The sequence below is a fragment of the Hippopotamus amphibius genome, chromosome 1 (genome assembly GCF_030028045.1).
Source record: "Hippopotamus amphibius kiboko isolate mHipAmp2 chromosome 1, mHipAmp2.hap2, whole genome shotgun sequence".
NCBI classification, from domain to species: domain Eukaryota; kingdom Metazoa; phylum Chordata; class Mammalia; order Artiodactyla; family Hippopotamidae; genus Hippopotamus; species Hippopotamus amphibius.
Window position 1 is genome coordinate 83,193,081 of NC_080186.1, and position 20,727 is coordinate 83,213,807.

At 46.2% G+C, this 20,727-nt stretch overlaps 1 protein-coding gene across 1 annotated transcript in view; it reads left to right on the forward strand.

The window, feature by feature from the left end:
• Positions 1-20,727, forward strand: part of SLC44A3 (solute carrier family 44 member 3) — an 84,659-nt gene that overhangs the window by 23,656 nt on the left and 40,276 nt on the right. Inside the window, exons 5-9 of the mRNA XM_057718117.1 lie at positions 695-855; positions 2,502-2,591; positions 3,838-3,962; positions 7,855-8,041; positions 18,292-18,457. Of these exons, the coding sequence (XP_057574100.1) occupies positions 695-855; positions 2,502-2,591; positions 3,838-3,962; positions 7,855-8,041; positions 18,292-18,457 (729 nt within the window). The remainder of the gene's footprint in view (positions 1-694; positions 856-2,501; positions 2,592-3,837; positions 3,963-7,854; positions 8,042-18,291; positions 18,458-20,727) is intronic.

The following is a 20,727-nucleotide window of genomic DNA, read 5'->3' on the forward strand; positions in this document are numbered from 1 at the left end:
GAGCAATTTGTCAGATAATGTAGCACTTCTTGGGTGAGGATTATTTCCACTGTTTGGGGAGCACGGGAGGAAAGGAGAGCAGGATGCTATGAAGGTATTTGTGGCCTCATTAAGATTCATTAGGATGAACATTCCTGGGTATTTTCCCATTTCAGGAAGGGCTCCAAAAGAGGTCAGCTTTCTCATCTACCCGAGGCAGTTATCAACCACGGCTTCATTCATACATCTATCACTCATTTCTTAAGCATCGGCTCTGTTCATAACAAAACTCTCAAGCCTTGTATGTCTTCTTAAAGAGAATAGAATGAAGCTGGTGGTTTCATTAGTACAGCTTCTGATCGAGTTTGTCTTTATCTGTAACAGTTCCTTAAAGAAACGTGATTCTTGTGTTGGAGCTGGTAGTTTGTTATACAAGAGGGCCAAGACATGAGAGTCAGAAGTGTCACTCCCCAAGATTAGGTTTCTGGTGTCTGTGGGTCTCCATAATCAGTTTCCCATCAGGGCATCAGCTAAACACTGTGGCAGCACAGATGCATGGCTTTGTAAGGTGTACATTGCAAACAGGATGTTAAACTTCTTTTTATTACTGTAGATCTCATATGTTTTGGTTGCTGAGAATGTTAAATAGACATCTTTGTTTGAGGTAAGTAATTAAGTAAACATCTTTGCCACTTATTCTATCTTTTCTTTTTAGCAAGTCTTTTCCCTTGTTTAACCGATGCATCCCTCAAACACCTGAGTGTTATTCCCTGTTTGCATCTGTTTTGATCAATGATGTTGACGCCCTCCATCGAATTCTAAGTGGAATAATGTCAGGAAGAGACACAATCCTCAGCCTCTGTATCCTTGCATTTGGTAATTATCAATTGATTTTATTTTAGTGACTGTTTATACCAAAGTTTCTAGCACTTATGTATGTTGTACAATGAAAATTAGCCTCTTGACTTAAATATAAAACTTCATGTATTTTCTTTGTAGATAGTTTCAGTGTTTCAGGTTCAAGTGGAGGAGGGGGCAATAAGACTGGGGAAAGGCCAGCGGGCTCCCTGCCCAGAGGCCTCACTAGGTGGGGGTTGCCTTAGATAGTGACTGTTTCCAGGGCCTGCTCCCCAGCTCTGCAGAAGGATGGTTGTGCAGAGCAGATTGCCAGTCTGTGAACTGGCCACAGTAAGTACCAGAGATGCATGTCCTCTGGCCAGTGTGCCCTCTTCCCATAGGCAAGCCACATCAGAAGGCTGCTTGGTGAGCCAGGGAAGGAGGCGTGTGCATCGTGTTAAACAGCATCAGAGAGCACTGGCCTGAGGTATCCAGCTGCTCCTAGGAACAGGCCTGCTGGGCTGTAGGCAGGTCAAGGCCTGGAGCCAGATCCTGCCTTTTCCAGGCCTCTGGAAGCAGCCACCCACCTCCTCGTGACTGTTTGACTTCCCACTTGCCGTTTCAGCTCCATGAGCCCCTTTAAGAGTCGACCTTCTCTTTGGACGCGTTAGTATTCTCTGCTGCTGTAGGTAATAGTAGCAGCCTGTTATTTACCCCCTGTAAATAAATAGTCGCTGCCTCCCAACCTTGGAAGGTTGAAAGAATCTCTTTGATCAGCCATTAACATAATTTTGTCAGTTTACAAATTGAGTTTTCTGTGATTTCATTACCCAAAGGTTACTAATTCCTGAATGCTTGGGGATGCTTAACTAGCCACCATTATGTACCTTCCAGACTTCCTGTGACCCAGATGTGCCAGGCATTGTGCTTACTGTTAACTCATTAAACCTCATCAGAATCCTATCGCCTTTTGTAGGAGAGGAAACTGAGGCTTGGCCAAGGTCACACATCTAGTGAAGGTGGCAGAGCTGAGACTCAGCCCAGACCTGTCTGATTTCAAACCCATGTTCTTAATCACTACACTGAAATATCTATATGCAATTTGAACTCTTGTTTAGAAAAAAAGTGAACTAGTATTTATAAATTCACTGATGTACTTAGAATAAATTCATAGGCTTAAAAACCCCCAAATTGGAAACTAATATGCAGATTTTTATACATACATCTTATCATGTAATCTTAAATTTTTCATTTTTCAAGGCATTCATCTTTCATAGTTAATGAGAATATCTGAGAACACAAAGTTAGAACTTTACAGAAGTTATGAAATCAAAAGAGTTAAGCTTGATAAAAAATTTTAGATGGTTCATTTGGACTTAAAAGAAAAAAAATTTAGGGTATTTGGGAATGATACCTGCTTTAAAAAAATTTTTTTTTAAATCAAGAAGAACGCTAGCACTTTCAGGAAGTGGCTTCCTGTCACCGACTGAACTTGTTTGTATATGCTTCAGAAAGTGGCCCGGGTATGTCATGTTTTTTTGTTTGGTAGATGTCCAAGGTATTTAGAGATTGAAGAAAGCCCTCAGTCCTCACTCTTTTGGAAGGTTTAGTCATTCCAGCCCCGTCATCATCACCCTCATGCCTTGGTGGTTGTTAGAATTTATATATTTTGCTTAATTTTCTAGCCTTGTCTTTGGCCATGATGTTCACCTTTCGATTCATCACCAGCCTTCTGGTTCACATTTTCATTGCGCTGATTGTTGTGGGATTGTTGTGTAAGTATTTCCACTTGATTGATTTCTTCTTGATTAAATGAGAACCCTTTCCATTAAGTGTGGAACTTAAATGCTGGCATTGTTGAGCTACGTGGGGTCTTAGAGAGGCTCTCATCCAGCTCCATCATGTTACACGTGAGGAGATGCAGGCCCAGAGAGGACGGGGAGGACCACAGGATTGCTTCTGTCTCACAGATGACAGCAGAGACCCTGCCCGGGCTGCTGTCTCTTCTGCACTGTGCTGCCTCTCAGAGGAGCCGGCCAGGTGAGTGGTGATGGCTTCCGTACCATTAAAGGGCAATTCCGGTGCCTGTTGGAAGCCCTTTAAAGGATTTCATCTGAATTTTCACACCATCCATTGACACGTGGGTGCCCACATTGTCACACAAAGGCTGCAGCCAGTCTGAAGAGCCGCAGGCCCTGAGCTGGGGCCGGGTCCTGGAGGCCCCCCGCTGTGTGTTTTCCTTTTCAGTGCCGCATCCTGGGTCTGTCCAAAAGTTGTCAGGGAAGAGGGTCTGAGGGGCAGGGGCCTGCAGGGAGCTCAAGGCAGCAGCTATTTCCCAACGGGTATAGGATATTTTAATTTTTAATCAGTAGCATGACCAAATAAATAAATAATTGGCATGACTGTAGGTGTTTCATCCCCTGTACAATCAGTTCTGCAGCTCACAGGTGCCCAGCGTGCCGGTGCTAAAGGACACGCGTGACAGCTTGTGAGGGTGCCTTCCCCACGTACGACTGGAAAGGACGACTGTGACCTCCCTGTAGTCACTGTGGATGTGGTGCAGGTGGCACTTAGAGCCTAAATGCAGAGCATTTGCAATGTGGGGGTGTCCGCCCAGTTTCTAGGTGCCAAGCCGATACCCAGGCTCCCACGGGAGTTGTCCCCTGCAGAGTTCATTTGGAAATTTTAGACTCTGGCCTCTAATGGTGTTCCTCTCACCATCCTGTTGGTGCCGCTTCCTCCCTGCTCACACCCAGCCCCTCCCGTGGGCTAAGCGGACAGGACACACCTGTGCTCCAGAGTCACCTCCCTGCATCTCTGAGAGACAGGCAGCCACCCCAGGTCTGGCAGGTCCTCAGTGGGCCATCCTGGCCCAGTCCAGCTGCTTCAGAGGGTCGGTCATTGCCTGCAAAGCCCCAAGGATTTGGGACCCACTGCCTGAGCAGGGCCACCAGGTGTGAAGGGCGGGGGTGCTTACCTCATGGCGTGCGTGCTGAGTTCCACTGGTGTCTTGCTTTCCAGTTGTCTGCGGTGTCTTATGGTGGCTGTATTATGACTATACCAATGACCTCAGCATAGAATTGGACACAGAGAGGGAAAATATGCAGTGTTTGCTGGGGTTTGCTGTTGTGTCTACAGTTATCACGGTAAGAAGCACCCTTCCAGCAATAGATCAAGTTGCTGGCCAGAACTCTGAAATCCAAATAATTGGATTCTAACCAAAAACAATGAGCACTTGTTTTTCTTTTGCCGCAGAATGTGTATATATGTTAGTGAAGTGAGTGTACCTACCTGTTAGTGCCTTCGTGTTTTATTTGAGATACCTACACAGGAGTGCATCACAGCCTTCCAAAAATGAGTAAACGCTCTTACTTGTTGACGCTGCAGTGTGGAGAGGGAGGCAGACGTACAGCAGTTCCTATTTCCTGGTCTGAGGAGAGTCACTACCTTCCAGCCAGTGGCTGCTCTGCTCTCAGGGTGTGACAGCTCCCACTGCCCTTGAACACAGAGAGCCTTTGTTTCCACACCTGCCGGCCACTCGGTTAATCTGGTTTGAGAGAACCTGCCGCCTCCTCGGTGAACTCCCTGGCTGAGAGCAGGCACACACAGAACACAGAGCCTGGAGATGCCGGTTGCTGGGGAGGCTGGTCGGCAACTGAAAATCATTCAGCTCACTTCCCCGGTGCTGACAGCAGTGCTGGAATCGCAGACCCCGGAGAGGGTCGACTTCAGGTGGCCCACGGGCATCCTTTAGTGTGCGGCTTACTCACCGAGGCTCGACAGCCGGGGGATCCACACGCCCGTTAAATCTCTCAGCAAATGCAGATTCTCTCCTCTCAGGAAATCCTTCCGTTCTCATGATTGGCACGGGTTTCACGTGTTCTCCTTTCTAGTGAGGTGTCAGGTTTGTGTGTCACGTGAGCTGCACCTCAGTGAGCAAGTATCCGGTAAAGCAAAGCTCCTGGTTTGTCCTGGGACCAGGCCCGTAGCTGAGCCAGGGCCTGTGCAGGATGCTGGAGAAGAAAGGCCCCTTGCACCGCAGGCCGGGTGCTGGGCTGTTGGGCATTAGGCACAGGGAGGAGCAGGGCTGGGAGCCGGGGGAGCTTGCTCCCCCACCTGTGCCCCCACCCCCACAGGGTTCCCTTTGTCTTCATATCCTGAACCCTTAGTGGCCACCAGGTGCCAGGGTCGGGAATGCTCTTCACCGAGTGTAAGGCTGGGAAAGTGTAGACGTGAGAGCAGAGGGGGGAACTGCACCACAGCTCACACATCACTCATGCAGCACACGTGTCACTGCTGCTCAGATTCTACCAAGTACTGGTTGCTGATGAGCTTGTTCTCCTAAGAGCCCTTTGTCACCATCACCATTTACTGAGCACCTGTTGTGCACAGGGCCCTGCACTAAGCAACGGACCTGGTAAGACAAAACACGCAGATAGGACACTCCCCACAATGAGATGAATTACCAGGCCAGCAACGCCGTGACGTGGTGCACAGGAAGAGCCTGTGGCCTAGGAGGGGGCTGCCTGTGAATATTATTTCAGTGGTTTCAGTATAACCACTAGCAGCAGTGAAGAAAATTGGATGAATGGCATTGAGTGACGCCTCAGGGTGTCAGCCTAGGGGCACAGGCGGAGAGGCAGCAGTTTGCAGCTCAGAGCCCGGAAGGATGAAGTTGAGGCTTGACCCCTGTAGTGAGTCAGCTCTGCTGCCCACCCCGCCCGGCCAGCACCCCTGGCACTGTCCCCAGTGGATAATGCCGATCTCCCTTGAGCCTGGGAAAGTGATGGGTTAGAGCTCACGCATCACCTGGGGTCAGTATCCTTGCGGCATACTTTGAATGTGAAGGGAGCATTTTATACATACATATATATATGTTGAAAGACACACACATGTTTAAATATACACATTTTAGCATTCCACTCAGGAGCTAGAAGCCAAGTTTAGTTGCCAAAAGATTGTATCATTTTGCTTCATTAAAATTTTTAGTAAAAAACAAAAGTCCCTCTTCCTTGTTGATTGTGCTAGGCATTGAGGACACAGAGAAGGAAATTCCTGCTCTTGTCTCCTCCTGGCCTCTTCCCTGGCTCCTCAGGCCAGTCCCCACAGCTCCGCCAGGAGGCCCTGCTCGCAGCCCCCAGGAACAGTTTTGCACAGTTCATCCCACTGTCCTCTGACTTTACTCCACTTGATTGTGAGGTCCTTGAGGGCAGCAATGCCCAAGCCCAGCTGGAAGAGGAAGAGCATTTAGGCCAAGGGAGTGGCATGTGTGGGGTCACATGGACAAGAGAGGAACCTGCAGGACATTCCCTCAGCAGGAAGGGACGGTGCCAGGAAGATCCTGGTTTTCAGTGATAATGATTTTCATCTTTACCCAGGAGCTTTGGGGAAACATAGAAGGATTTTGAGCAGGGAGACGACATCCTTGACTCTACCTTTTACAAAGATCCCTTTAGCTTGGGTTGGAGGAGGGATTGGGGCAGGGGTGGGGGGTCAGGGGCATTAAAAGCAGAAGGTAATGTGGAGGTTATTGGAGCCTGGGTGCGAGAAGATGAGACTTGAGCTGTGGCATCGTCATGGGAATGGAGAGGGGAGGATAGACTGAGAGCTGTGCAGGGAAACTGAGTCCAAGATATTGAGATTGCGCTGTGTGCTGGACGGTGCCCATCCTTGACCATAAGGGATGGCCCTGCCCTCAGGGAGCTTGATGTGATGTGAAATGCAGACAATAAACATCTATAGTAGAGGATGTTGAATGCTACATTAGGGTAAGTGTGGGATAAAATGGAAGCACGCGAGAGGGGAACCTGATTATTTCTTGGAGAGTTCAGAAATATTAGGCCACTGGAGTAGGGAATACAGGGGAAATAGGTTTTTGTATGAAGATAAGGAATTCGATTCAGGACAAGTTGAGTTTGATACACTGTAGGACACGCACGGCCTGGTCAGTAACTGATGTGCTTACTCATCTAGTACCTAGAGAAAGGTGAGGCTGGAGATTTTTTTTTTGATTGGCTGCACTGTGGGGCTTGCAGGATTTTAGTTCCCCAACCAGGGATTGAACTCGTGACCCCTGTAGTGGAAGCATGGAGTCCTAATCACTGGACCGCCAAGGAATTCCCTGGAGATCTTTATTTGGAGGTTATCAGTGTCTAAGAAGGATGCTAAAAACACAAAGGAGTAGGAGAGACCACCCAAAGGACCCCAAGAAACAGCAGCTGAAGAAGTAGGAGAGCCAGAGGAAAGAGCAGTCCCAGAAGTCAAAGGAGAAAGTGTCAGGAAAAGAGGAGTGGACAAGAGGTTCACATACCATGCTGAGGTCAGGCAACACCTGGAATGTTTCTGTGGGATTTGACATTCAGGAGGTCAGATGAGGTGAGCTGGGGGAGAGCAGCTTCAGGAGCGTCTTGGGGTCTGGAGGTTTACAGGCAGCTGAAGGATGAGTAGGGGTATGGACGTGCAGATGGTTAGTGTGGACTAGTGCCTGAAGAAGCTTGCCTGTGAAGGGAATGAGAGAGATGATGGTGGCCGGACCGGGGTGTGGGGGTGGCAAGAGGTTTGTTTCTTTAATAGGATGTTTATATGCAGGGAGGCCAAAGCCAGCAGAGGAGGAGGCACAGAAGGTTGCTTCGAGGCACGATCACTGTCCTCTTCCCTCATACTTGTATTCCCTTGCCCTTCTGCCGTCCTTCAGCATTCTCTGAGCATCTTGGGTATGTGGAAGGAAAAAGAGATAGACAGTCCTCTGACCCCAGAGGACTTTATTCTCATTTTCTCTCGCTCTCTGACCGGACTGCAAGCTCCTTTCGGGAAAGGGCTGTGTCTTGTCCACTGTTGCAGCAGCAGGATCTAGCATAAGGATCAGCGCATAGTATGTGCTCAGTTAGTACTTGAGAATATGTCTATTCCATTATAATAAAAGCAGTAACTATCTTAAAAGAGCTGAGATGTCCATAAAATATTAGGGTTTAAGTTCTTCTCAGTTCTTCATTATTTTGAATAATTTAACATAACTGAATAATTTAACTTTCTCACCAGGCAGTTCTGCTCGTCCTGATTTTCGTCCTCAGGAAGAGAATAAAATTGACAGTTGAACTTCTCCGCGTCACAAATAAAGCCATCAGCCACTCTCCTTTCCTGCTGTTCCAGCCACTCTGGACATTTGCCATCCTCCTTCTCTTCTGGGTCCTCTGGGTGGCCGTGCTCCTGAGCCTGGGAACTGCAGGTAAGGGCAGGGGGAGTGGGGCCCATCGCCCTGCAGTCATGCACAGGCGGCCTCACCATTCTGGAACCATTAGCCTCTTTCTGTAGGGGCCAAATTTCCCATGCGGCTACAGGCGTCTGATGGCAACAGTGACAGTGCTTGGGGCTCTGTCATGGGGGAAAAAGCAGGAAATTCTTTTACATCTTTTGTATCAGTATGTGGAAAAAATAACCCAGGAAGGACCCTATGAAAATGTTGTTGTGCTCAGAAGAACGAGCTTAAGTTTAAAGCAAGTGCGCACAGACGTTCACATTGCTTTGCTCCTGAGAAGACAATACCGTCCTCTGTCCTCCTGTCCTGTCTATACAGTGGCTTTCCACCAGAAATAGTCATCAGAATCAGCTGTGGTGCTTTACTCAAATACAGGTGCCTTGGCCCCATCCTCAGAGATTCTGATTCATTTGGTTTGTGGTAGGGTTATATTTTGGGGGGATCCCTGTAAAAGAGCAACCACAGTCTAGAACAGTGCTATTCAAAGGGCAATCTGTTATCAGATAGGAGCTTATGCCAGAATGTATATTCCTCCATCACTTCCTCCTTCAAGAAAGTCTTGCTGTGAGAAAAAAAAATGTCAGTGGAACAAAACGATAGGCTTAGTGATGCAGCTGACCTACCTTCTTTCACAAGCTCCTTATCTCATTGCAGACTAATCACAAGCAGGGTGCACCACGGCCACTAGTCTGTGGACCCCTTGTTGAGTGGTACTGCTCTAGAGCTTCTCTCACTCACTCCTCGATTTGATTTAGTTAAGGCCCAAACTCACACTCTGGTGTGAGTACAAAGAGCTAAGTTGCTCATCTGTCTCCAGGCACATAAGGACCACAGCAGATGCCAAAGCAACAAGGCTAAAATAATTCCGTAGTGGTTTATCAAGTTTAATCTGTTCCCTGTCGGCTCCAGCCATATGTGTGGGAATAACCGCATGTAGTAGATTCTTAGTATGCTAGATTCTCTCCCCTCTCTTCTGGGGTAAATGACCCCGAGGAGATTACTTCAAGATGGGCAGCCAGCTCCCTGGAGGTCCAAGCCCTTGAAAGCCCATGTTTCAAGCTTAGAGATGCTCTAGGGGCAGTTTCTTTTTCGGGGATCTCTGGAAGCTTGCTGAAGGCCTGAAGGGAACCTTGTTCAAACAGGTGCAGGACAGTAATCAATCAGGATGAGGTTTGTGTGAGAGTGACTGAAACCTCAAAACAGTGGCTTAAACAAGCTGAAAGGTAGTTTCTCTCTCATGTAAATGAAGCCCACAAGGAGGAGACCCCACGCCAGCATAGTCTGCCAGAGGTCATGGACCCACACACCTTCTTTCTTGTTCCACAACCTTGACCACTTGGTTCTACATCGCAACTGAAACAGACACTCGAGTTCCAACCACCCTGTCTTATTCAGGCTGTTAAGAAGGTAGCGGGGAAGTTATGACAACACTTCCACCTACACCCATTGGCCAAATCCTAGTTACATGGCAACTCCTATATGCAAGAGAGGACAGGAAATGTAATTTCATTTGGGGCAGCCATGCACAGCTTAAAAATTAGAGGTTCTATTACCAAGAAAAGATGAAAGAACAGAAAATGCAGGACAGTTGGAAGTCTCAACTAGGACAACATTGAACAGTCGTCTTCCAGCTCGTTTCCTTGACGGAGTCTCAGTCCTGGCAGGAAGGAAGGCAGTGGCCTTGGTGCCTGCAGGAAAGCAAGCATTTGTTGAAAATTTCCTAAATTCTAAGCTCTGTGCTATGTGCTTTCTTATGTTCTCTCCTTTAAGCATTGCAACCCCCGTTTGATGCCTGTAATGTTATGTTCAAGTTACAGGCAAGAAAATTGAGGTTCTGAGTAAGTGATTTGCTGAAGGTCATCCAGCTGGGAAGTGTGAGGCCCCTCGCTGACACCAGGGCTCTAGCATAGAACCCGTGCTCTTTCCCCTACCTCATATGTCCCTTGTGTCTGGGATATAAAGCTAGGAAGTCAAATTAGACCTCCTCAGGTTTGTCTGTGCAAGTGGAAGCAATATTGCAGCCACAGCATCTGGCTGGCGGATGCAGGCTGTGCCTATAACGTGGTGTTTGGGGCTTGTGGCCAGAGAGCAACACGGCAGGGCCAGAGGCTGAAGCCAGAGCCAGCTGGGAGTGAGGTGTGGCAGGGGGCGTCAGGGCTTAAGCTCTGGGCGGTGGATGGTGATGCTGAGCCCTCACCCTAAAGAATCACAGAGGAGAGGTGAGGCTTTGGGAAGGAGGCTCAGGACCAGGGAGGGACCTTCCCCTTCCCGTCTCCAGGGCACAGCCGCCCACCCCGCTGTCATTATGGGCTGTGAGTCTGGGTGAAGGGCATTGTCTCTGTGGTTAAACCCAATGATTTGGAGCAGGACGTGTTCTTTCATTCTTTCCTTAGTGCACAAATGTTAGGTGAGCACTGGGGGCACGAGGCCCTGGCAGGGCACTGGGAAGAGTGGTGGCCTCTCCCCACCGTGAGGACGGCAGAGACTGCTGAACGTCACAGGAGGGGGCCTTTGGGGAGCTATGAGAGCACCAACCACAGTGAGGCTCCAGCCCACTCGGAGAGTCAGGGAAGGACTGGAAATTACCAGAAGACCAGCAAGTACAGAAAGAAGCCAAGGGGATTTAGTGAGGTCGCATCCAAGCACAGGAGAAAACCTGGTCACAGAGGACAAGGCAAGAGCCAGTCCTGAGAGCTGGGGGTGCCGTCGGAGAGGAACACGCCCCAAGGCCAACTCAGGGCCGAGCTGCTAGCAGGGTCCCCCTTCCGTTCCCCCTCTTAGGCCCCAGTTGGGCCCAGGGCCTGGGGGCATTACACAGCCTTGGCCCCAGGGCTGCGAGGAGGGCGGCTGCTCTGTGGAGCCGAAGGCAGCGTGTCAGAGGGTCACGTGGTAAAGCGTGGCCGTTCTCTCTCCGTGGAAGGAGCGGATGAGCACAGGTGAGAGGAATTGGAGGGCAGGAAAGGAAACCAGGTGCCCAGGACCTGCCATAGGAGTCTGTGAGCAGGCTGCTGTTAGGCTTTGCGGGAGCGAGGGTGGTGCACAGAGCCACTGCCCTCCCTCCTCCCCAGAGCTGGGTGTCATCGAAACCAGACCCGCCGTCCCCTTGGGTCACCTGCCTCTCCTTTCCACTCACCTGTGAGCCGGCTCAGGTGCACAGAACTCCCTTTGTCTCCAAAGGCCATTTCAAGCAGTGCCAGGATGATGGGCTCTGGGCCTGGACGGGTCATCTGCTGCTTGTTTTGGTCGTCAGCAGACGCCCACGTGATCCGGGTGGTGAGAGACGCCTGCACAGCCCCTGACCGTCTCATTTCACGTCCCCTCAGGCGGTCACAAAACGCTCAGGCTCTCTCTGCAGTCTCCACCCAATGTTCCCGGTGCTGCGGGGGTGTCCTCAGTGGGTAAATACTATGGGATGTGTATTGTCAGAGGATTGAATGAGTTAATATTTTATGTGTAAAGAAGAAAAGAAAATGCAGAAAAAGTAAACTTTAGATTGATCATTTTTTGCCCTTTTTTTTTTTTTTTTTTTTTGATGAGCTGTTTCTCTAGTGACTGTTAATCAGTCTCTTAACTAGTTGGCAAACTCTGGCTTGTTTGGGGATTGTTTCAGTGGAGCATATCAAGGCCCCTCAGTAATGACAGTAATTAGTCAGTGGGGACTTGTCTGCTGCCAGCAATGTGACAGTGACTACTAAAACCCGGTGAAAAAAGTAGTTACAGAAAAATGGTAATAACCTTGGGAATCCAGTAGGTGCAGTTGGCAGGTTGGAAAGAGACCAGATGATCTGATGACCCCCAGTTATCATTAGGTGGTTGGGAAGCTTCAGAGTCTGAACAGTAAAAGAAAGAGGCCCATTCGGGGAAGGAGGAGGTGCTTTCTCTCCCAGTGGTACTGCAGTTAGAAGAGGTCATCACAGGGATGTGCTCAGTGTACTTAAAGGCAAAGGACCGTGCTTGGAAAGGAGGCAGCAGGATTGGACAGAGGGTCTCCCATCAAGGGACCTGGGATCCAGGCTGGCTCTGGCCTTCCTTGTATGTTAATCCTCCGGGCTTCCTTTTTCCCTTTTTCGCAGTGGAAAAATGGTGCTTTCCCCAGGCTGTCTCATAAGGATGTTAGGAGGCTGAGATGGGACCAGAGCTTTGCTTTGCAAATAGGAAACAGTATGTGTTCCTTATATTAGGAACTAATGTCAACTAGGGAACGTCTAGTACTAGCTTCAGCTCTGTGGTTTATTCTCTGCTCTGCATGGCGTATTTAAGAACACAGTCTAGAAGAAAACTGTCCTTTTCTTAAGGGATCAGAAATCTAGAAGATAATTGAAGTTATTTCACGAAAGCTTCCTAGCGGCCCAGTCTTGTCCTAGGGACAGGGGGAAGGAGGTTGCTTGGGAGGGATTTGAAACAGCTCCTGCTTTTTGGAGGTTTATGGTCCCTGTGGGGAAGTGTGAGGCAAACAATCTCCATGAACATCTAGGTGCCTTTGCACCTGCTGTGATCTTAGTCTAGAATCTGCTCCCCTTCCTAACTCTCACCCCTACTTTCTTTCCCAAACTGCTTGGAAAACTAGTCGTTATTCAAGATTTGCTTTGAGTAATATATTTCTTGAAAAATCTCCTATAAATTGCCCAGGCATACTTAGACATTTCTTCTTCATTTTTCCCTGCATTTTTTATATTCTTCATTATTTCAGCAAATATTCATCAAATGCCTGCTGTGTGGCTTGGGTACTGGAGATACAGCGGTGAACCGAATAAAGGCAGTAGTGAATGGGGAAAGAGCACAAATAAGTAAATAGATTATGTCAGGTGGTGATAAGACCTATGAAGAATAGTAATGCAAGGTAATGACTTGTGTGTTGTCCTTCCTCGAGAGAATGAACATCTGGAGGGCAGGGACTGTGTCCTTTTCTTTCTGTCTCTAAGGTCAGTGCACAGCACTTGAGTGAATTCAGTTAAGTGCGTGCTGTCAGGGAGTGAATTCACATCAATGGTGTGTTAAATGAGATGTATGCACGGAAAGAACGAAGTAAAGTGCAGGCACAATGTCAATGAGGTTTTCTTCTCTTTTTCCCTAATCCTCGTGCTGTCAGAGCAGAAGCGGAGCCAAGAGGAGGCGCAGGCAGGATGGGTGTCAGCAGGACACTAAGTTTGCTGGAAGAAGCTGAGAACACAGAATGTGCTAGAATATAGAGCCCTTTTAAGTCGGGCCTGTGTCCTTTGGGAGATTATCCCAGCCAGCTGGACGGCCTCCCTTGAGAAACTGCCATTTACATTGACTGATCATTAATATCACTTCAGTCTTTCAAAATACTTTCAAGCTTGCTTGTGATACCCAGATATGTAGCTAGCTGCATGATGCATTTCCTCCAGGTTATAATGATGCTCTCCAGGAAGACTTGCAGAAAGTTGTCTCAGATCTCTATGATAGGATGTGCTACTTGAGGAAGGTTGGCTCATTCATTCATTCAATGAATATTTATTGAACAGTTACTATATCAGAATTTGTCATAGATGCTAGAGATACAGCTTTCCTTCCAGTTTGGAAGCTAGAGGGAGAAAGGCATTAAATAAAATAAGTGAATTTTATAGTATATTAAAAGCTGATAAGTAGTAAGGAGAAAACTAGAGCAAAGAGTAATAGGAAATGCTTAAGGAGGAGGGTCCAATTTTGAATTTAGTGATTGGGGAGGGCCTTGTTGAGAAGATACTTTGTGAGCAAAGATTTGAGGGAGATGAGGGCAGAGCCATGAGACTATGTAAAGGAAGGAAAAATGTTCTAGGCAATAGGAAGAGCAAGAGGGAGAGGTGCTGGGGGCACAGCAAGGAGGGTGATTCAGTGTGAGTGGCCTGAATGAGGGAGAGAATAGTTCCGAAGGTCAGAGAGAGCACAAGGTCAGAGGCTGGGGCCTCGTAGGCCATTGTAGGAACTCTGTTTCTGAAATGGGAGGTCATTACAGCATTTTAAGCAGCATGGTGGCATGGTCTGACTTACATTTTCATGGCTGTGATCCGGGGGGGTGATGGTGGCTTAGAACAGGATTGTAATGGTGGACATGGTGTGACATATCAGATTCTCTGTCTGTTTTGAAGGATTTCCTGATGTTAGATGAAGGGTGTGAAAGAAGGAGGAGTTGGGGATGACACTGAGGTTTATAGCTCGAGCAATTGGAAGATGAGATGGCCATCAGCTAAGATGGGACGAGCCTTCGAGTGGAGCGTTTTCAGGGAAGAGCAGAAATTCATTTTCAGTTGTGTTGATTGAGGTGCCTTTTAGACAGCCAGGTGGAGATGTCGAGTAGGGAGTTAGCTGTTTGAGTCTGAAGTTTCTGGAGAGGGCCAGCTAGAGTTCTACATTTGGGAATTGGGGAACATACGAATAGTACTTAAAACCATGAGCTTTGAGTGAGTATAGATAGGAAAGAAATTCAAGGACTGTGCTTTGGGGCATGTCAATGTTAAGATGAGGACGAATGAGGAAAGGAAACTGAAAAGGAGCAGCCAGCGGGCAGGAGGAGAAAATGTGCTGTTCTGGAATTGGGCTGAAGGATTCAATGTGTCAAATGCTGCGGTAAGTCAGATAAGAACTAAGGACTGACCATTGAAGTCAGCAACATGGAAGTGAATGAAACCGTTTCAGAGAAGTGTGGGGGAGTGGATTGCAATCAGAGTGGGTTTAAGAGAAAAGGAATTGGAAAGAGCAAGAGAGGATCTTGAGAAATTTGGGTGTAAAGAGGAGCAGAGAAATAGGAAGGAAGCTGGGGGAGGAAAAGGTGTCAAAAAGTAGGGGTTTTTTTGTTTTTTGTTTTTAAAGTTGTGAGGTGATTAAAAATGATTCAATAATGAGGAATGTTTTGATGAAGAAAGAAAGAGAGGGAAGATTTCTGAAGTGATGTATTCAAGTAGGTGAGAGAGGGAATCTAGTGCGGGGGTTGGCCTTAGCATCAGGGACAGTTTATCATGTTAGGGAGGGTCCAGTCGTGAACACATGCTGATGAGGGGCAGAGACGGAGGTGAGTGCTAGCAGAGATTTTCTGATTGCTCCGTTTTCTCAGAGAAATCGGAAGTGAGGTCACTGACTGAGCATGAGGGTGGGAAAAGACTCTTAGAGGTTGGAAGAGAAATTATAAACAGTCCAGAAGATGGGGAGATGAATAAGCTAATGTAGCAACACGTGAGTTCCTGATACTCACTCTGATGGTATCTTCTTTCTGATTTTTTTGTTTGCCTTTTTCATCTTTTCCCCTAATAGCTAACGTCCAGCACAATTCTAACATGCAGTATATGCTAAATAAATATTTGTTAATTTCAGAACTGGAATCAGATCTACCTATACCTCAGTTATAGCTAATCTTATATTGTACTTGTTTTTCTAAGCACCTACCTGTTTAATCCTCATAACAGCTACGAGTGTGGCATTTAGAGCTGTGAGACTGGATGGAATCAACAAAGGAGTAGGAAGTAGGTATTAGTATCTTCAGATTACAGATGATGAAACAGAGACTTAAAAACCTCATAACTTGCCTGAGGTTGATCAGCCATTCGAAGACAGAGCGGAGATGCGAATCTCAGCCTGTGTGACTATCAAACTGTGTAACCACTGCCCCGGGCTTCATCTTGTCTTCCCTCTTCATCTTTACAAGGAGAGAACCGAGGCCCAGGTTTCTTATCACAGATGTCAAAGCTGAGACTGGAATCAAGCCCTCTTCCAGTTTGGTGCCCTTTCTACCACCATCCCCCAGATCAATCTTATCTTGGGATCCGGTTCCCATTCCCGTTAGTTAAACATAGTGGTAGCTGTATTGTAATGGTCCTTAGTAACAAAGCAACTGGTATTTTGATGAGAGGCTCTTGCCTGCACTGACCCAGCCATCCAGGAGAGGGCAGTCATGTGTGCATAAACACACCTGCCCCACCCACAGATGCCTTTCTAAGCTTCTTCCTGAAGCCAGAGTGCCTGATTCTTCAGAGAGTGTTTGCTTAAAGCAGTGGTTCTCCAGCAGCAATTATGTCCCCCACATGGCATTTGGCAATGATTGGAGACATTTTGGGTTGTCATAACTGGAGGAGGGGAGGGAAGAAGCTCCTGGCATCTAATGGGTAAAGGCCAAGGAAGCTGCTACACATCCTACAATGCACAGGGCAGGCCTCCGCCCCTCCCGCCCCTAACAAAGAATTACCTGATCCAAAATGCCAATTGCTATGTTGAGAGGTTGAAAAACCCTGCCCTAAAGGCAAGTCTGTAAATAGCCTGGTATAACCGAACCAGAAGAATAAATAGACAATGGCTTCAGTAAAGATGTTCAAAAACAAGTGTCTACTCAAGAATAATTTATGAGTTCTGCTTCTTTGGGGCGTGCCAGGGTGTGAAGGCCTGTGTGGATCATGATTGATCCCTTTAGCCGCCCTCCGCTTGCTGACTGTTGCCATCAGTGTGCCAAGCTGGGATGTGTGTGAATGTACCACTGGCAGCACAGGGCAGCCCCGAGGAGAGACAATCTCCCCTTAGCACCCAGAGCCTTTGTGCTCACTTGCCTTTTGTCTGTCGAGGAAATCATCCCTCCTGATCTTTGGAAACTTTGTCCAGCCTCAAACCACGTGTGATGTTGTAGACCTGTTCTTGCACACTGCCGTCTGTCCCCGGCACTGGTGACCTTGTGGGGGCATCAGTGTGCATGTTGGCTGGCCCATCACTTCTGCTACTCCAGGAGTGGCTCTCCAAGTCTCCACTCACCTCATCTACCTACACACGCCTGTTAGTTGTGAGGGGTCACCTCCTTTGGGATTGGGAATGCTTTTCTGAAACATACCCATTTTGGAAAGGCATAAGGTGCCTTACCTGAAACAGATATTGCTTCCAAGCCAGAATAAGCCCAGGGTTCAATGAAATATTAACTTCTCTCTGCAAACCAAGCTGCTCCGCTATTTCTCACAATGTGACTCTTGTTCGGCAGAACACAGAGCGTGAGTTACTGAGACCAGCCTTAGTCTGTAGCATCAGTTCACTCTGCAGCATGGTTATCTTTTCCCATATCCTCTGCACACACCTTATTGTGAATGTCACATGAATTGTGAATCTCAAAGCAAATTATAGCTATGAAAGGAAATATGAAACTATCTTTAAATGTTCTTCAAGTTGTAGGTTTTGCCAAAGACCAGAGTGCCATCTTCTTTCTTACAGTAGTTTATTTAAAATACACAGCAGAGGACATCTAGAAATCAAATGCAGTCTCAGAGCTAGGATTTGGTTTTACCAGATCCAGTGGAATTGAATTGAATTGCAGAGCTAATTCAAGGGTTTCTTTAGATGAGCGCAAGTAAAGCAGGGTCTAGCCAGTGAATGGCAGAGCGTGGCTGGGGTTGCCTCACTGGGCTCAGTTGCATATAGTATCGTACTCCTGAAATTTAATAATAATAATAAAAATCATTATCACTTATGGGCTGATATTTCTATGGGCCAGCACTGACCAGGTAATCCCACTCTACTCTCTCTTGAACTACCACCAGGAAATGGGTATTACAGATAAGGATACTAAAACTCCAAGAGGCCAATTAAGTTGCCCCAGGCTACCCAAAAAGGGGTAAAGCTGAGATATGAACCTAGAAGGTTAACACTGAGGCCCAGTAGACATTTTAAATGTACTAAAAGAGTTCCCTCTTAAAATGAAATCTGAAATGAATACCTTTGAAAAAAATGAAGATCCTTGTCTCTTTTATTAAGTCTAAATTTTTGGTGAAGTAGGGTTCTATAACACAGTCCTAATGGCTTTGTGTGCTTTCATCAACATAAGTTTTGTTTGCATCACAAGGTGTGGTGGTTAAAAAAAAACATGGGTTTTAGAGTCCCTGTGTCCAGGTTTATATTCTCCCTCCACTAATCATGAGCAATGAGACTTCACAAAAGTCACTTGACTCTTCCAAACCTCAGTTTTCATATGTGTAAAGTGGGGTGAGTATTAGCATATAGGTCAAGTGTCTTGCAAATTGCCTAACCACTCACTCATCATAACTATCACTGTTAATATTATTCGTAAGTTAAATGTGTGTTCTCAATTCTTAGTTTTGCTTTGAAGATCTTAAATTATGGTGAGTACTTCGAATTTTACTTGGCATCTATATTTCCTGTAATGCCAAAGCTCAGGCATAAGGAAGCATGACCTGTTGAACCTTCTTCCATACTTAGGAAAACATAGGTATAAAACATGTTTGTGTTTTAAACTTTAGGAGCTGCACACGTCATCGAAGGCGGTCAAGTGGAATATAAGCCTCTTTTAGGCATTCGGTATATGTGGTGGTACCATTTAATCGGCCTCTTCTGGACTAGTGAATTCATCCTCGCGTGTCAGCAAATGACTATAGCTGGGGCAGTGGTTACGTGTTATTTCAACAGGTAGGTCTAGCATGTTATTCCTGTTGATTTGTCCTTGTGCTCCATGTTGTGTATCTCAAAAGATATTTTGGAATTTTGACATGACCTCTCAAAAGGGATTGGCAAGAGTAAAAGACTAAGCTCAAAATTAGGCAGGATGCTCATTGGTAGTAAAACGAAATGTTATATCTTAAATCTGTCACATTTCTAACCTCTTTTGCTTTACGCTAGAAAATCCAGAAGGAAGCCAAACAGGGAAGCAATCCTATTGCTTAGAATTGAAAGATAGCCAAAAGAAAGGGTTGACTTCTATAAATACCCATTTGTACTGACTTCAAACTTTAAAAAAATTGTCGATCTATTTGGAACACACTTCAGTAAGTTCTGCGAGCATCATTTCATCCTATGTAAAATGAGGAGAATGTTTTCTTGGAAAACAGTTTTAAATTCTAAAGGAATTGTGCGTGACTATAAATTATAATTCATGTTTATATAGTTAAGTACTAGTGAATTAATTACTTGCTTCTCTGTTCACTATGATACTTATTTAAGTATTTATCCTCCCTTACCTCATCAAAATAATTGAGGGAACAGACACACACATTTCAACCCTTTACCTCTTTTGTGTGTGTGACTCTCCATGAGGCAAAGATAAAACCACAGGCAAGAAGAACACGGCCAGTACAATGACAGGGTTGGACTCAGAACAAGAAGTTTTCTCCTGTTGGGGCCGATCTTCCTCTAATCTTTAAGACTAAATAAGCAGAAAAACATGAGGGTTCATGGGGGTAAAAGTCAACCGGGGATGATTCATGCCATTGAGCAATTACCTCCCTACCATAAGGAGCACTGTGGCTTTTATTACAGAGGTGCTGTTGGGAGCCTCCATCATTAGAGACCCATAGGATGCACAAAGGGCTGTAGCCCGTGGCATTGAGAACCTTTGAGCCGTTGGAGGGGGTGGTGTGTGCTGCTTGCTTCTGAGTGGAGGAGCAGAGATTATTCTAACCAAATTGGCTGGCAGTCTCATCTCTCTGACAGCAGTGATTTTGTGCTATTTTAGTACCACAAAATCAAAGCATTTTCAAGGAGGACTTTTTATTTAACTTCCAGTGAAGTGTTTATCTCCCTGTCTCTGTCATTCAGTGAGAGAGGAGGCTGGTTTGAGTCACAAAAACCTAGAGAAGCTCAGAAATTCAAGTGTAAAATGTGCTTCCAAAGATTAGTTAAAGGTCTTCCTAAGGAGCAGTTGGGCCCCAGGGCCCCTCCTTCACACCAGCAGAAGACAAGACAGGAGCTTTGCTCTCTGGAGAAGTCATCAGAGAGGGTCTGGATGTGGGGCATCTGGCACAGCTGAGGCTGGGGCAAGGCTCTACACTGAAAGAAGGGGGAACAAGTGAAAGTCTGAATACTGAATAGTATTCTACCTACTACCAACCCACACTCCACAGCTCAGCCTCCAGCATGTTGACAACCAGGTTGATATTTCCTAGGCAGGAGATTATCGGATTCTTCTTTGGAGAAATCATCTAACCCAAAGAAAAGACCTACAGATGGTGCCTTGTGGGGTCCCCCAATGAAATGGCCTGATTCCCTGACTCTGAACCAGATAGTGAAACTCACCAGCCAGCCATCACCCTTGTATAGAACCTCCAATTCACTCTTCCGTGCCTCACTCTTAAGTGTGAACTGATAACCAGTGATTGTTAAACATTAGAAGAAGCCTCCAGTGAAAGAAAAAGATCAAAATGAACAAAACAAACAAACAAAAAGAATTTAGGGAAAATAGGGACAATGCAGGCAGCAGAAGAAAACGGTAACATCAACAACAATAACTATAGTATCCTCAGAAAGAACCAAGAAATATTGCTTCCATAAAATAAGAACCAAAAAAAAAAGAATACTGAGAGAACAAGAAAGACCCCTTTGTAGTGAAAAATATGATTGCCAAAATGAAAATTTTTATTGAAGGATTAAAATATAAAGTTGAAGAACTCTTCCAGAAGGTCAAATAAAAAGATAAAAAGGTGGAAAATAAGAGAAAAAGAATAAAAAGTTAGAGGATAATTTAGGACACCCAACATCTGACTAATATAAGTTCCAGAAATAGAGAACAAAGAAAAAAGAAGGGAAGAAATTATCAAAATTTCCCAGAGCTGGAGGACATAAGTAAAGAGAATATCCCAGAAGCTTTAGAGAGAAAAACAGATCACAGGCAAAATATCAAGAACTACAATAGGTAAAAGACCTATACTCTGAAAACTAGGAAACATGAATTAAGGAAATTGAAA